At 41.9% G+C, this 17,079-nt stretch overlaps 1 protein-coding gene across 4 annotated transcripts; it reads left to right on the forward strand.

The window, feature by feature from the left end:
• Positions 1-788: 788 nt before the first annotated feature.
• LOC120544007 (ribonuclease inhibitor-like) lies at positions 789-13,694 on the forward strand. Of its 4 annotated transcripts, none has more exons than XR_005636425.1 (4): positions 789-1,062; positions 1,361-1,534; positions 7,352-10,251; positions 13,502-13,548. XR_005636425.1 is itself a non-coding variant. In XM_039777493.1 (2 exons), the coding sequence occupies exons 1-2, from the start codon at positions 1,308-1,310 to the stop codon at positions 13,679-13,681; spliced, it is 237 nt and encodes a 78-aa protein (XP_039633427.1). In that variant the 5' UTR covers positions 1,079-1,307; the 3' UTR covers positions 13,682-13,694. The 4 variants fall into 4 exon arrangements, 1 of the variants encoding a protein (XP_039633427.1); XR_005636426.1 differs by lacking the exon at positions 13,502-13,548 and adding an exon at positions 13,416-13,489; XR_005636424.1 differs by lacking the exon at positions 7,352-10,251 and having other exon boundaries at positions 803-1,062.
• Positions 13,695-17,079: the final 3,385 nt, after the last annotated feature.

The raw sequence follows: 17,079 nt of genomic DNA on the forward strand, positions 1-17,079 counted from the left end.
TTCCCTGCAGACAGTCCTCTTAAAATATGCGTGCATTGTATGATATGAGTTGCCTAGTGTTCAGCGTTCATATGATCATTTTGGATCCTTCAAGAGGGGTCTCAAGACTTATCTGTTGATCTTACAATTAAATAATTCATTCATTCTTATGTTGTGAGGCAGACCAACTGGGGTGCGCTAGCTGACTAAATTAGGATTAGATTAGTCGTCTATCGAAACTGCTAACGTTGATGTCACTAGTGAATTTATTCGTGGGTTAGCCCAGCGCTGTTTTTATTCGTGGTAAAAACAATCATGCTACTAATAACTTCATGAGCATGTTGAACGATGTTGTAACCCTATAATGTTACCCACCAAGCATTTGCATTAACGTTAGCTACTTTTCAACTAGCACATTGTAGTAACGTTAAGATGGATTGATATTGATATGTATCAATGAATAAGATCTCTGCTGTATTTCTGTGTTGCAAAGTGGCATGTAATTAATCACGAAATTATGCCGTGTGGGGAAAAAAGCAACATTACAGTTATGAGTATTTCTTTCTGTTTCATTGTATGATTTACAGTTACTCCTGAACATATCATTTGGGTGCCAGTGTTTTGACGGAAGTTGGGAGTAACTAGAAAGAGAAAGGTTATATGACGCCACTGACAGGCGACTAAAGGAAACGTACCATGTCAAAAATAAAATAAGAGATTTCTCTGGGTTTGTAATTTGGTGGAAACATTTGGGATAGTGTAACACAACTCATAAAAATATATAACATAAGTATGTTTGTTTTTAGACATTTTAATGCAGTAATGTTACATATTGTACCTTTAATATTCTGATATCTTTCAACAAGAGTTAAATATAAATAACTTGTTCCCTTCCTGTTGTGTCTCCAGACTGAGTGGCTGTAATCTGTCAGAGAGAAGCTGTGAAGCTCTGTCCTCAGTTCTCAGCTCCCAGTCCTCTAGTCTGAGAGAGCTGGACCTGATTAACAACAACCTGCAGGATTCAGGAGGGAAGCTGATCTCTGTTGGACTGACGAGTCCGCACTGCACACTGGAGACTCTCAGGTCAGGGGTTATTAACCCATTCAACTGATGACCATTTAAACTCTGATTAACTTTAGTTGATAAAACAGCTGACGTGTAGCTTTGTGTCTGCTGATACGATAAACTAGGGCAGTAGTTATTAGACTTAGAGTTACTTTACATGAGGGTGTTGTTATTGAATAATTAAATACCACAAATGATTTTAAAGTTTTATTATATATCTGGACCAAAATGTACCTGGACAATAACAATCATGAAACAAACATATGGCTCCACCTGTTGACAGAGGGTTCCTGTGTGCTGTTCTGTGTGTTTGCAGTCTGTCAGGCTGTCTGATCTCAGAGGAAGGCTGTTCTTCTCTGGTCTCAGCTCTGAGCTCCAACCCGTCCCATCTGAGAGAGCTGGACCTGAGCTACAATAATCTAGGAGACTTTGGAGTGAAGCTACTGTCAGCAGGACTGAAGGATCCTCTCTGGAGACTGAACACTCTCAGGTACAACCACTGATGAACAAAAAGGAGATATTTGTGAAGGACGTTTTAAAGGAGAACATCTCCAGGAATTAAAATGATAGTCATAGATTGTCAATTAGCTTGCCATCAATCATTGTTTCCCAAATAAAATGATCAAATTAGACAATTGGTCTCAATTTTCAACACAAATAAACTTAACTGGCAACAATTTTGCACAATGTCCATTTTCCTACGTTTTCTCGAATGAGCTGAATGTGTCTGAATGAGAGTTCCCTCTTTCATGAAAGGATTTCAGTGAAATACTTTTTCATCAAACATTTCACACCACCTTTTCACACAAAGGTGCACCAGTTGAAATGTTCCCCAGGGAAACACAAGCCAATGATGGGTTCCACAATGCATGCACTTTCTCGCCCCCTGCTTGTGTTTTATCTTGCAAAGAAGTTGAAAGGGTGAATGCTTATGTTGATTACTATCTTTTGATGCAACAGTACTGAAAGCCCAGGCAGATAAACTGCTGGTTGCTAGGGATGCTGATATCGCTGAACCCACGGATCTAGAATGTTGTTGGTATCATATGTGTTTACATGGACATGAATATTCCAGTTATGAGGATTATCCTGTTTTTGATGATATTCAGGATATGATGTTTAGGCTACATGGCACACAAAGAGATTGGGGGCCTGTTGCACAAAAGTAGAATGAAGAAATCCAGGATAACTGAAAAAGCGCAGCTTGACTTAGTGTGATCAGCTCATCACGGCTTAATCGGTTGCACGTTTGCCAAGCCAGGATGAGAAGGTGAAGCTATGTCAAGCCAGGTGTAGATAGCTGGGATAAGTGCAAGTCCACGGCTTTCTTAAATAGAACACGGTATTGATCACAGATTTACTGATGCAGGAATGGAGAAGACGAGTGCGGCATATGTTTCACCCGCTGAGCAGCAGCTTCTAATGGAAAGTTGTGGAAAGAGGTGAAGCATATAATACAGTATATTATATATAATATTTAATATATTATATATACTATATAATATATTATATATACTGTATAATATGCAAAAAGGGAAATACGGCTGTTGTTATCAGACAGAGAGAAAAAGCCCGACAGACAATAGTGGACCGACTTAATGCATAAGGATTTAAAAAGAGTTACTTACTAGTCACTCCACATTTTTACAAAGATGTTTATTTGTTTTTTAATATGCTTGTTTTAAGTGTTGGTTTTATTGCTGTATCTGTTTTTATGTGCTAAATGTGCTGGTTTTAATGTAAAGTATAAATATAAATAAAATGTATTATTATTTAGCCTACTTTACCTTAAAAGTGAGCAGAGGGAATTAATGTTCCTCGGGAAATTTACACTAAGGACTAGGATTAATTTCTAACCCTTATTCATAATGCGAGAATATGTTTTACAACCATATGCACAAATCTCCATAAGCTATGTCTAATTCTAAATATCTTTCTACAATTAATGTTCATACGGAACAAACATGACTGGACAAAAACTAGAAAAAGAAGTAGCCTATGTGACTTCAGTACACACTGTAAGCATATCTGTAAAACTATATAGCCTATTATTATTCATGTTTTTTTTCTCACTCCCAAGCTCGAAAATGACAAGTGACAGCACCAAAATAAAATGATTAAGAAGCTTTGTGGCATTCCAACACATTCCCACTTCCATCTCGTAAAATGCGGACGTTTGGTCAGGTGCCGTTGTTGTCGTTATTGATGCTAAAAGTCTCCTTTAGAGTCCGCTGCACGGTGTGGGAGGATCCCCCTGCCTCCCCCCGCCTCTCCACGTTGCACGGGGCAAATTTCACGGGGACAGCAGTGGAGGAAAAGCCCATTTCCTCCACGTCGTCCCACTTTATCTCTGGTGCCAGTGCAACCATTTCTTACCATCCAAACAACTGCAATAGTAGGATTTAAATCAAACTTGTGACAGTAATAGTGACAAGTAATGCATGTCAATAAAAATAAAGCAGAACACATTCAGAAGACAACGGAATAACTGTTAAACACGTTTATTTCTGATCAGAGCGGCAGCTGATTTAACACATCAGACTCCAGGATTAATCTTAGCCTGCCTGTTAGCCTGCTCTGGAGCAGGCTAGCTGCAAAGAATAAATCTCCATGGTTACTTGGCTGGGTTTAATTCAACCTGCTTTTGTGCAACCAAGTCAAAGCTAAATTCCTCTAGGATAACTTGAATATCCTGGCTTAATCCCTTATCCTGGTTTTGTGCAACAGGCCCCAGTAGAGTTGAGCTGGATACTCGGCTGAAACGAGTATCCGGTACGGATAAAGCACTTTTGCCAAGTATGAGTATTATACGAGTAATACGAGTCAATATCTGTGCTCGGATTGAATAAAAATCCTCATTGGGTAGCTGACTGTGTCTGCGTTCTGTGATAGGCTAGTCACACAGTAGCCCCTCCCCTACACACTCGCTCTGCTCACTCACACACAGAACACTGAGAAGAGAACAGCTCTCTCTCACTCTGTTTGTCCCTCCCTCAGTCACTCAGGTTCGCGGGTCTTTTCTGTTAACGTTTAGGGTTTCTTCAGGTTTGTTTTTTACTTCGGTTTGTAGTACTTACTTATAAACCAGTAGAGTTCAGGTAAACGTGGGGTTTGTTCAGACGTGGTGCTTGGTAGAATGCGACTCGCGTTGCGTCTCTGCCTGTTGGAGATTTTTTTTCTTTTTTAAACCGTCAGCTGGCTCTAACCAGTTTTTTTTACTTCACGCACTGAGTGTCTGACACTTGCTTGCTGTATTTCATAAAAAAAATAAAGGAAGTAGTGGTATAAAACTATATTACAAATTAATTAGCCACACAAACACACATATACACACTCTCCCTCTCTCTGCCGGTCATCTGAGTTTGTTTTTTTTAAACTGTCTGCTGGCTCTAACCAGTTTTTTGAAAAAAAAATAAAAATAAAGGTAGTTGTGGTATAAATACTTCGTTTGCTATCGTGATCAAAACCATTGATCTGAAGCTCAATGCTGATGCTGTCGTGTAAATAGTTTTCTAATCAGCAATAAATATAACAATTTCTGATCAACCCATATCAATTGCATGCTTATGGTGCGTTCTTTTTGTCCACCAAAGTCGTTTTACGAGTCGTTTTCCGGAGTTACGACCCGGAAGTAGCAAAAAGAAAGCCCCCGAGGTCATATTTACGACTCTTCAAGTCGTCTGAACTCAGAGGACCCCGAGCTCACTTTCAAAGATGGCTACGTCGTGCATCACACGTAGTAAACATTGTGGTTTTCTACAATTTTAAGCACTTTTGTCTTTGTTGTAACCAAATGAAGAAGTCGTACACATAGCGCTGTATACTGCTACCTATAGGCACGTCGCTACAGTCTTATTAGGAGTTAAATACCGCCTGATTAGTTATTTTGTAGCTTGTGCAGCTGAAATTGGCTAGAGACGCTCGGTTGCTATGACAACAATGGCTTTAAGCCGAGTCTTGCACAGAAAGCAGAGCAGTAGCCTAACGTTAACGTTAATCAAAACGTAATTTTCATGTATCAAACTGTGAAATATATGTGTGTAATATGTCAATAACTGGGTGAATAGAATCCTAAATGTTACTAAAAATGTTACAAAAATCCATCTTTTCTCCGACTCGTAGTACTGTGTGACAAAAGAATGCAACAACCCACAGTTATTCGTTTTTCGACACGGATGTGAAGTCACGCTCGAGCTACTAGTCGCGATTACAAGACAAAAAGAACGCACCATTAAAATAACATACCGGTTAAAGCCCCGCCCATTTCAAGACAACCCGATCCACTTCCGGGTTAAATCCCGCCCACTTCCGGGTTAGGCCGAGTACAGATACAGATAATTCATATGGTTAACAGATACAGATACAGATAATGCTGTACTCGCTCATCCCTAGGCCCCAGGTTATTCACATCAGTCAGTCAGGCAATAGGGCATAGTGAGCACAGTGGTGCCTGCCTGTAACAGAGGAGGGGGGGACTGACAATCTCAGCCTGTCAGTCAGGCAATAGGGCATAGTGAACCCAGTGGGTCCTGCCTGTAACAGAGGAAGTCTGAGCCCATACCGTGACAGCTTTCACCTCGCCGTTACATACGCCATCTGCATGGAGGTCTGAAAAGTGTAAACACACTTGCAACCGCTTTACCGGCCGTGACTCACTGTTTCTTTAACAAAGTCAACGTTGATTAGCTCCGTCAGTACCAAAGCTCTGTGTGTGTGTGTGTGACAGAGCCAGGTCTACACCAGAGGCCTGTACTGTCTGTGTGTGTGCATGTGTGTGTGTCTGTGTGTGTGTGCATGTGTGTGTGTGTGTGTGTGTGTGTGTGTGTGTGTGTGTGTGTGTGTGTGTGTGTGTGTGTGTGTGTGTGTGTAGTGTGTGTATGTCTGTGTGTGTGTGTGTGTGTCTGTGTGTGTATGTCTGTGTGTGTGTGTGTGTGTGTGTGTGTGAGTGTGTGTGTGTGTGTGTGTGTGTGTGTCTGTGTGAGACAGAGCCAGGTCTACACCAGAGGCCTGTACTCTCTGTGTGTGTGTGTGCGTATGTGTGTGTGTGTGTGTGCGTGTGTGTGTGTGTGTGTGTGTGTGTGTGTGTGTGTGTGTGTGTGTATGTCTGTGTGTGTGTGTGTGTGTGTGTGTGAGAGTGTGTGTGTGTGTGTGTGTGTGCATGACAGAGCCAGGTCTACACCAGAGGCCTGTACTACGAAGCAGGATTTGGCATTACCGAGGTAAATTCAGGTTCAGGGTTTTCTGTACCACGATGGTGGATTAGTTGTTACCGGGTTCAATCGCCGCAGTAACTCATGGTGAACACCTAACCTGGTCGGGAGCAGGTTAAGTTGGAGATTAGAGATCAACCGGTTTTAAAGCACCACCTACTGACCAATCAATACTCAGTGTTAAAGCACCACCTACTGACCAATCAATACTCAGTGTTAAAGCACCACCTACTGACCAATCAATACTCAGTGTTAAACCATCGCCTACTGACCAATCAATACTCAGTGTTAAAGCACCACCTACTGACCAATCAATACTCAGTGTTAAACCACCGCCTACTGACCAATCATTACTCAGTGTTAAACCACCGCCTACTGACCAATCAATACTCAGTGTTAAACCACCGCCTACTGACCAATCAATACTCAGTGTTAAAGCACCGCCTACTGACCAATCAATACTGAGTGTATGTTGCGTCAAAAGACAGGTATTCATATTCAAGGCATTCACCTTTTCAACTTCTTTCCAAGATAAAACCCCAGCACGGGGCGAGAAAGTGCCTGTACTGTGGAACCCATCATTAGCTTGTGTTTCCCTGGGGAACATATACACTGGTGCACCTTTGTGATAGCAGGTGGTGAAATGTTTGTTGAAAAAGCATTTCACTGGAATTCCTTCATGGAAGAGGAGACTCATTCAGACACATTCAGCTCATTTGGGATTCTAAAGACGCAACCGGTAGGCACGTGGACATTGTTGTGTAAGATTGTTACCAGTTAAGTGTTTATTTGTGTTGGGAATTGAGACCAATTGTCTAATTTGATAATTATATTTGGGAAACAATGATTGATGGCAAGCTACTTGACAATTGTTTATTCATACTGTATTTGAAATGCATAGTTTCAGTTAATATACTAATACCATATTATTTGAAACTTGAGGCGATCTGTGTTTGCTTTTGCTGGGAGAAGTTTCTCCGTAGACTTAGTTAATTCTAAATGCCATTCATAATATGACTACATTGAGATTATATATTTAATTTGTAATGACCTTACCTGAAGTAATGTATATTTCTTTTTGTGTTTTGCCTTTAAAGGTTATCAACCTACTAACTAACTAATCAACTAACTGACTAACTGGAATTAAATAAAAGAAGTCAGAAGAAAATCGAGTTGTCCCTTGCGTCCTTTAGTCCTTAAAGAGGCCTTTTTCAAGTTTGGGCAAAGAGCTGAAGTGTGAACCATACACAACTTGACAGTTGATAACCGCACCGTGGCAGTGAAGACAAAAGGATTAACGGCCTGAAGTCAGGAAAGCTGTCGTCGCAGAGAGGAGGATTGACTGACATCTCAACATGGCGGAGGAAGCTCTTGGGAAAACAGTGAAGGAGCTGAAGCAAAAAAGAACTTTAGCTAAAAGGCGTTTTACCAAGCAGCAAACTTCCTCAGCAGAGGCGCAAAACACATGACTAAAAGAGAACTACAAGAGGAGTTCAAGAAGCTCACGTCAGAGGCGAGGAAGGTCAGTGAGACAAATAACGAATACAGGGCTGGCCTTCTGGCAGTCATTGAAGCTGAAACCGATGAGGGTGAAGAAGCAGAACTGAGCAAGCAGCATCAGACTGAACTTGAGAAGACGTTCCAAGAATGCAAAGCACGATTGGATGAGGTCAGGGAGAAGATCCAGTCCAATCTATGGCCTAGATATGGCAAAAACGAGGTCAAGTCTGCAATCCATGAAGCTGAGACAGCCTGTGATGGAGTTGCTCAAATACCTGAATGTTACAGCTGTAAACAGAGATGGCTACGAGCTACGGTGGGATAGTGCGAAAACACAAGTCCAAAATGCATTCACAAGCCTAGCAGAGTGGGAGATGTGAATTCCAGTGGCAGAAAAGGAATTGAAAAATTCTGCAAGCGTTGTGATCTCCAGCTCTCTTTCCTCACTCAGAGTCATTTCGTTGCCTCCTGGTTGACAATTGCCGCACCGGCATCCTCCACACTTCGGTTCGCAAGCTGCTCCAATGCTGTCCCATTCCCACCAATCCAAGAACTATCTGCGAGCAACTGTGCTTTTGGTTTCAGCTGTGCACTCTTGTGTTTTAGTTATCTCTTGATACTTTACAGCGGTTGCTCTCATGGATCGAGGAAATTATGTTTCAGACCTGAATAAACAGATCTGGATGTGCTCCACCAACAGTCTTTCCTAGCGGGCTCTCCCATAAGACAAGGTCTCCAATCACCTTCACTCTTTGCGGCGCAAGTCTTCCTTCGCGGTGGCTTATCAGTAGTTAAATTCTCTCCGGTCTCCTCAGATCTCCTAGATTGATTTCTGGGAAGAACTTCTTGAGTTGCTCAGGTTTGATGACTCTGTGGATGTTGGGAATTTCATTCAAACCATAGCAGACAAGCTCTGTGCCTCTTGGCATTTTGATCCTCACTCTGAGGAGATAACCTTCACGGCCATTCCTCCAACTCCTTGGACGACTAAAGTGATGTTTTCACTTCGGAGATTTAATCTCCTGGCAGCTCTGTTGTGATATAATTTGTGTCTGATGCCAAGTCGATCAGGGTTCCAATTGTTTGTCCTGCATTGGCAGTTACCTCGAGCGGCATTAGAATAACTGGCAATTCTTCTACTACACTTGACGCAATCTCTCCAAGCTGGATCTTTTCAACACAGTTCGTCTTTGCGGTGATGTTGGTGAACACTCTCTTGAATTTTTCCACCATCTCTGGGGAGAGCTTAGAAAGGACCAGTATGGTATGTCAGCCACTTGGTGGCACCAAACCCACACTCTGTCACAACACCTGTGCGACTGGTATGGAACAGCAGCTGGAAGTTTAAAGGGGTCAGCATGAATGACCTGCTGCTAAAAGGGCTTGATGTACTCAATCCCATCTGAGCAGTACTACTCAGGTTCAGAAGAGGTGTCCATGCTGCTCTTGGAGACATCAAAAAGATGTACAATTTGGTGTGGTTAGAAGACCTGGAAATGCACCTCCACAGATTTCTCTGGAGAAACACTGAGGAGGAAGAGATTGAAGAGTATGCCATCACCAGAGTCAACATTGGCGATCGACCAGCAGGGTGCATTGCACAACTGGCCATGAGAGAGACAGCAAAACTGCCCATGTTTGCTCACCTGGAGGAGGAACGTAGGATCCTTGAAGAGGATGCCTATGTCGATGACATCCTGACTTCCCATAATGACTTACAAAAGCTGGACAAGAACACTAAAAGAATTTAAGAGATCCTGAGGACAGGCGGATTCTTCCTCAAACCCTGGGTCCGGTCAGGCCAAAGTGGGAGGCAGGAGATCGTACCAGGAGAACAAGGAGCAGAGTCAAGCACAGTACTCTTTCTCCCAAACCAGATGAGGAAAGGAGACAATAAAGCCCTCGGAGTTGGATACCTTGTTGAAGAGGATAAACTGTACCCTATGACTTCAATCAATTTCTCAAAGAGGAAAAAGAAGATGACCGTCGGAAAAAATCTCCTTGATGAAGAGGTGAGAGGGAAAACTCCAAACCCACTGATGAGAAGAGAACTGCTAAGCCAAGTAGCTAGCCTGTATGACCCAATAGGCCTCGTCACACCTGCCACAACAAAAGGGCGCCGTTCTTGTCAGAAAGGCGTTTCAAGAAGCTGGAGGCAAAACTGTGACCTGAGACACGTGGGACAAACCTCTGTCTGAATAATTGAGAGAAGAAGCCATCTAACTGTTTGAGGAATACACACGTCTTGGCCAAATCACCTTCCACAGAAGCCTCACACTAGTCAACTGGATTGGAAAACCATGGGGAATAACATTCTCTGATGGAAGTGATAAGAGCTATGGAGCCGTAGTGTACTTCAGATGGGGAACTGAGCAAGGCATCCAAGTATCAATGGTGAAATGTTTGGTGAAAAAGCATTTCACTGGAATTCCTTCATGGAAGAGGAGACTCTCATTCAGACACATTCAGCTCATTTGGGATTCTGGAGATGCAACCGGTAGGCAAATGGACATTGTTGTGTATAAATTGTTACCAGTTAAGTTTATTATTTGTGTTGAGAATTGAGACCAATTGTCTAATTTGATTATTATATTTGGGAAACAATGATTGATGGCAAGCTGCTTGACAATTGTTTATTTTCTTACTGTATTTGAAATGCATAGTTTCAGTTAATATACTAATACCATATTGTTTGAAACTTGAGGCGATCTGTGTTTGTTTTTGCTGGGAGAAGTTTCTCCATAGACTTAGTTAATTCTAAATGCCATTCATTTCTCTTCACTTGTCTTGCCTTATTAAATCTTCTGATTTTCTTTCCAAAATTCTTCTTCTCGCAGGTTGATTTTTAGAGAATTTAGGTTTATGTATGTATGTATGTACATTAGGGTGCATCAAATTTGAATGGGAAATTTTAATTTCAAAATATCAATTTGGCTGGCATTGCATTTTGTTCCAATTAACATAAAAATGACTTTTGCAAAGTTTTGAGGAATTCCATTGAGATTTAGGGGTGCCACCTAACACATGAACTTTGGCAAAATTTCGAAATATTTGCAATTTTTAGTCTAATTGCCAAAAGGTTGACCTGGAAATGTTGAGTACAGTGAACTTTTTACAGTAATATGTTCTATAGGGTTATCAAAGTAAAGTTGTTTGTTTGCCCTTTGGGCAACTTGGGCATTTCTCAGAATTCAACTTTCAAGATTCTCCATTTATTTGTCCTATAGACAAAATGAATGGAGGTCAATGGGACATGTTCACGTGGCCTTACCCTGAATTTTGTGCAGCAGTGATGGATGTCGAACACACATATAAAGTTTAATTGACTATTGTTAAACACAAGGGGCGATACTGACACACTTAAAAGAACAAACCCTCTCTAGTGGCTAACTCACTGGCAACTAACAGGGCCCAATGGTAAGAGCTGACACTAACTAAACTTCAAACTTAATTGCTCAATCTTAGTCAGAGCCTGCTCCACTGAGCAACATCACCAGGGAGAAAGAGAGAGGAAATGGAACTTGAACTCTGAACCTAGCTAGTCTGTCTCCCCCCAGATATGTCTCCCCACCCTCCACCCAAGAGTAACCGTCCTATTCAGGGATTGGCTTGCGTTTGTAGCGGCGAAGGTTTGGCTGTTGGTTGCGGTCATGTTCAACTGCCTGCAGCACATTCTGCAGGTGCTGCTCCTTCCTTGCCACTGTGACGAAGTCGGATGTGAGCTTGACGCCACGCTTGGCACAGTCATTGACCTCACTTTTTTTGAACGCAGCATTGGTCGCCCATTCCTTCACATCGAGAGACATAAATTCTGGATCAATGTGCAGCTGGTGCATCCCAAACCAGCAATCCTTATTGGCGAGGTCAGCCGAGCTGGTGGTTGGCAAGAGGGTGGGGAAATTTGGCTTACCAAAGCCAGTGCCAAAGCGCTGCTCAGGGATGTGCATGGGGAGATCAGCGGGCTTGTGCTCCAAGATCGCTCTGGCAAGTGCACGCTTGTCATCATTGGGCACCTTGCTGCTGAAGAGAGCTAGGGGTAGCATTTCACCTGTCAGGTACCAGCGATGCCTCTCCAGCGGCTTGATCGCTGATTCTGCAATGCCCTCATCTACAGCCTTGTATGCCTGCAGGTGGTGGTAGAGTGTCAGGTCATTCCAGGTGATTGTGCCCTGGGGAAGCAACGCGATGTGCTGCTCCATCAAAGCCAGCTTGAGAGTGTAGAGCAGCTTGGCCATCCATCGTGCCTTGTGGACACAAGACACAGCTGCACAAACTCATGGTAGTCACCTCGCTTGTGGTCAGTGACTTCTTTTGTGCACCTGACAAGTTCAGCACGTAAATTGCCCAGGAGTGGTTGCTCTGTGTTGCCAGGAATGTAGCGGGACCATTGGCTGCTGGATTCTTGTGGTAACAGGTTCCATTTCTCTCTGACGTGTGAACAAGGTAACCTCTGGCGAGCGTGATGACTCCACCTTCAGGTCTGTAAAAACCTGGTTCAGGAGGACCTCACCAATGTGCCGGCACCCAGACCAAAGCAGTGGTCGGCCCAGTGAGAGCTGTATGGCAATGCAGGCTACTGTGAGATGGCCGGCGTTTGACGCTGTGGTGTCAAATGCCATGTTGACAACCTGGTCAGCGCAGCACCAGTCCTGCAGCAACTTGCATGTCAACCGGGCAATGCTCACTCATTGGTCTGCTTCTTATACACCGGGACACCAAGCAGTTTCAGCCGCTCTGCATCTCCAACCACATAACAACATAGATAGGTAACTGTGGTTAGCAAACTGTTGCTAGCTAACGTTAGCTAGATGTAATGAGCACCAAATACCTATAAATATGACTTATGATAAATAAGTATACAAAGACACAACTACAGATATGATAGTCATATGTACTAATACATACCCAACACAGAAATATCACCTCAAACAGAAAGATCACCTCAGTTTTCTTGAGCTGTAGTATCATTTACCTCAGATCTCCATGGCGACCATTGAGCACTGTTAACCACTTTATCCAACAAAAACAGATTTGCGGTGGCACCCCTAAATCATCATGTACTGGAAAAATATTTTGCATGTGTTGTTTCTACATATATTGGAACACTTTTAGCACCCAGCCATATCAAAATTCAAGAATTGTGTTTTTGATGCACCCTAATGTACATACATACATACATACATACATACATACATACATAAATATTATTTCTGTATGAGCTTAATTAAAACAACAATCTCTCTCTGTCTCTCTTCCTCTCTCTCTCTCTTTCCTCTCTCTCTGTCTCTCTCTCCCTCTTCATTTTGTGTCTCTCTCTCTTCCTTTCCCTCTCTCTCTCTCTCCTCTCTGTCTCTCTCTCTCTTTCTCTCTTTCTCTCTTTCTCTCTCTCTCCCTCTCTCCCTCTTCCTCTCTCTGTCTCTCTAGTAATATTCTCATGACCTGGTCATTATGATAAAGTACACTAGGAACACCCTCTCATACACATCAAATAGCCTATTATAAGAACAGCTGATTTCTGGAGCTGACGGTTGTTGTGCGTACTATGAAATAAAATCCTGACTTGGACCTCCTCTATCTGGAAAGTGAACTGACATAACTTCTCTTATGATTGGAAACTTTAAAGGAAATTAAACTGAATTACATATTTTAATTGATTGACAGCCCGAATATGAAATGAGTAAATGCCAACCCTACCCCCTCCAACCCTGTGAGTGATGTAATGCCCCTCCCCCCCCTCCTCCTTTCAGGGTGGAGCCTGCTGGAGTCAGATGGTTGACACCAGGTCTGAGGAAGTGTAAGTGTGTTTTGAATTTCATTCATCAAACTGTGACATCACTCATTTAACCCTCTGATGTCATCATCAAAGTGTTGATTGGTTAATAACTGCAGCTGTGTTGTGTCTCCCTCTCTCCGTCAGATTCCTGTGAACTCACACTGGACACAAACACAGTGAACAGAAGACTCAAACTGTCTGACAACAACAGGAAGGTGACAGTAGTGAAGGAGGATCAGCCATATCCTGATCATCCAGAGAGGTTTGACTCCCGTCCTCAGCTGCTGTGTAGAGATGGTCTGACTGGTCGATGTTACTGGGAGGTTGAGACGAGAGGAAATATTTATATATCAGTGAGTTACAGAGGAATCAGCAGGAGAGGAGACATTGGTGACTGTGAGTTTGGAGGTAATGATCAGTCCTGGAGTCTGGACTACTCTGATGGTGGTTACTGTGTCCGGCACAATAAGAGAGTAACAACCATCTCCTCCTCCTCTATCTCTGGTAGAGTAGCAGTGTATGTGGACTGTCCTGCTGGCTCTCTGTCCTTCTACACAGTCTCCTCTGACTCACTGGTCCACCTCCACACCTTCAACACCACATTCACTCAACCTCTCTATCCTGGGTTTGGGTTCAGGTTCTGGTCTCTTGGTGCCTCTGTGTCTCTGAGTTCTATGTAGGATGGAGAGTCTCCTCCTGTTTCTCATTGCTGATCAGTTGAGTCTGTACAGGATCACACTTACAGAAATATTTCAGGTTATTGTTATGAACTAAAGAATGAACTGTATATAAAATAATTCAGAATGATTGAACAGATTCCTGGTGAACATTGTAAACTTCTTTAAAGATGGAAGCTGTGATCATGAAATTGTAGAAATGCCGTTGTGTCATGTTTAGTTTTGAGTTCTGTCTCTTTTCACAATAAAAGCATAAAGTTACTGTGATGTGTTTGTAGTCTTTCTCTTTAACTTTAATTGAGTACTCTCTACTTCAGGGGTGGTTCTACATTGAATGACGCCCCGGGCGAGACCCCCTCCGAGCACTGTTATTTATTTTTTTATTTATTTATATATATATATATATATATATAATATAATATAATTTCAAGAGGCCCTATGCTATGATTTGAAGAGGTCTATCATGAGTTTTTGTCTGTCAATGCAGATAAAAAAAACATTCCTTCCCATTTCTCCTGTCACTTTGTGTTTATCTTTCGCAGCACACTGTTACAGACTAGTCCATTTCATTCTGAAAGTAGGGTGTGTTGACCTCTCTCAGCAAACAGGGCGCCTGCAGCAGCGCGGGGCACTGATCTGCCAATTCCCTACACAGTGAAATGATAGAAAACCGCATAATACTCAGAAGAAAGCTTTCTATTATATTGAATGAATCCAAACAATACGTTTTCCCAAAGTAATGTGAATCGAGGGTAAATGTGAACAGCAATGAAATGTGATAATCTGCTCCAAAGTCTCTTGGTATATTGGCAAGACCAAAATAAATGTACCAGTGTTTCATTTAGTTCTCCACAAAAAGTACAGTTGATATCAATGTCCTTTTTCATTTTCTGCAGATAATGGTGTGTGTGGGAGGATAGGTAGTAGATTTATTTATATAATTTTTATTTTGATTTAGAAGGAGGGGGGAAAAAAAAAAAAAAAAAAAAAAAAAAAAAAAAAAAAAAACAAAAACAAACACACAAAAAAAACACAAAAACAAACACAAACAAGTAGTTAGTTTTTTTATGATTGGGATTTTTTAATTTATTTTTTATTATATTTTTTATATTATATAATAAAAAAAAAAAATATCACAACATAATACACACAGCACACACAACACAACCCCACAATAAAAAAAAAAAAAACAAAACCAAAAAAAAAAAACAAACCACACCACCCAAACAACAGCGGGGCACCCAACCACGCCCCAACAAACCAAAAAAAAAAGAGGCCCCCGGGGGGGGGGGGGGGGTTTGGGGGGGGGGGGGGTTGGGGGTGTGGGGAGCAGGGGGGTTTATAGTCACATTAATAATGGAACAGTGACTTCAAATGGTAGTCGCAGTAGTTCATGTCATATCAGGGCACTGCAAGGCGTTACAGGATGTAGCGTGGCCCAGCAGAGCATGGATGGACGTAGCAGGAAGCTGCAGGGTTCAGCAGGACACAGCATGACATTGCAGGGCACTGCTGAGCTCAGCAGGGAGTGCAGCAGGCCCATGGCGACAGCTGGAACCAAGATCTTGGTGCCAACGTTCTCCAAGGAAATACGCTGGGGGAAAAAACATAAGGACTCCGGGGAGTAAACTCCCCAGAAGCTAGGATTAATAACAAGCATTTCTGGGACGGGATACACACAAATGGTAATAGGGAGAGGAGAGAGCAGCTCAGTGTGTCAAAGAAAGGAAGAAAGTCCCCCGGCAGTCTAAAACTATTTTATAAGCCTTATTCTTACTTTTAGCTTGTAGTGAAAAACAGATATTTCCAACAGTTGTTTCTTTCACATTTAACAGTATAGGGTGATTACCAACTCCATTAAAACCTTTAAAGAGTGCAACGACAGCAGAAGGTATTGCATCAAAAACAATAGAGAACTCCTTTGGAGAGACAGGGATGCCATAGTGATGAATAAACTCAACATAGTTATAAAGCTGACCACGCTGGTTGAGTAATTGGATTAAAGGCAATATGTTGTTGTCAACCCACTGTTGAAAGAAAATGGATTTGTTTTTATACAGAATATGTCTGTTGTTCCAAATATAAAACCTATGAGGAGAGAAATTATGCTTGTAAATCACAGACCAAGCCAGCAGCATTGGTTTATGAAATGAAGAAAGTTTAAGAGGAATTTCGTCAATATTATAAGTACATACAATTAAAAACTGGTGTCCACCAACTGAGGAAAAGACATAATGGGGAATAAAATTCCACAAGGAAGTTGGACACTTTAAGTAACGTTTAATCCAATTAATTTTGAAAGTGTTATTTAAAGTATTAAAGTCCAGGGGCCTCATTTATAAAACTGTGCGTAGATTCTATTCTGAAAGATTAGAATCAGAATTTTCGTATGCAAAAACAATATTCTGATTTATAACACCTTGTGGCGCACACCGGTACGCACTCTTCTCGTTATAAATACGGACGTGCGTTACCTTATGCGGTCGTGCACGAGCCTCACGCTCCCCCCAAGGTCGTCCCATATTTGTCCTAATAAGGTCCATGTTAATCAATCAATGAATATTCCAGCCTTGAAAGGAGCCCCTTGATCACCAATCACGAAACGGGAAAAATGGGGAAAAAACACGATTCAGTGATTGTGAGATCGATGTGCTCCTAACAGAGGTAGAACAGCGAAACAAAATCCTGTTTGGAAGCCGTAACCCTAGTGTTCATATTGTTGTTACGCAGCCTTAATACTTAACAGATTTAGCTCAATTACCAATGATATATAAATCATTTATGGTTCATATTTGCCATTTACCCCTGTGAGATCACATTTATGATCATATGATCATTTTCGTTTTTTGTGAGAAAGGAAATTCAGTTATTAAAA

The sequence above is a fragment of the Perca fluviatilis genome, chromosome 2, assembly GCF_010015445.1.
Source record: "Perca fluviatilis chromosome 2, GENO_Pfluv_1.0, whole genome shotgun sequence".
Lineage (NCBI taxonomy): Eukaryota > Metazoa > Chordata > Actinopteri > Perciformes > Percidae > Perca > Perca fluviatilis.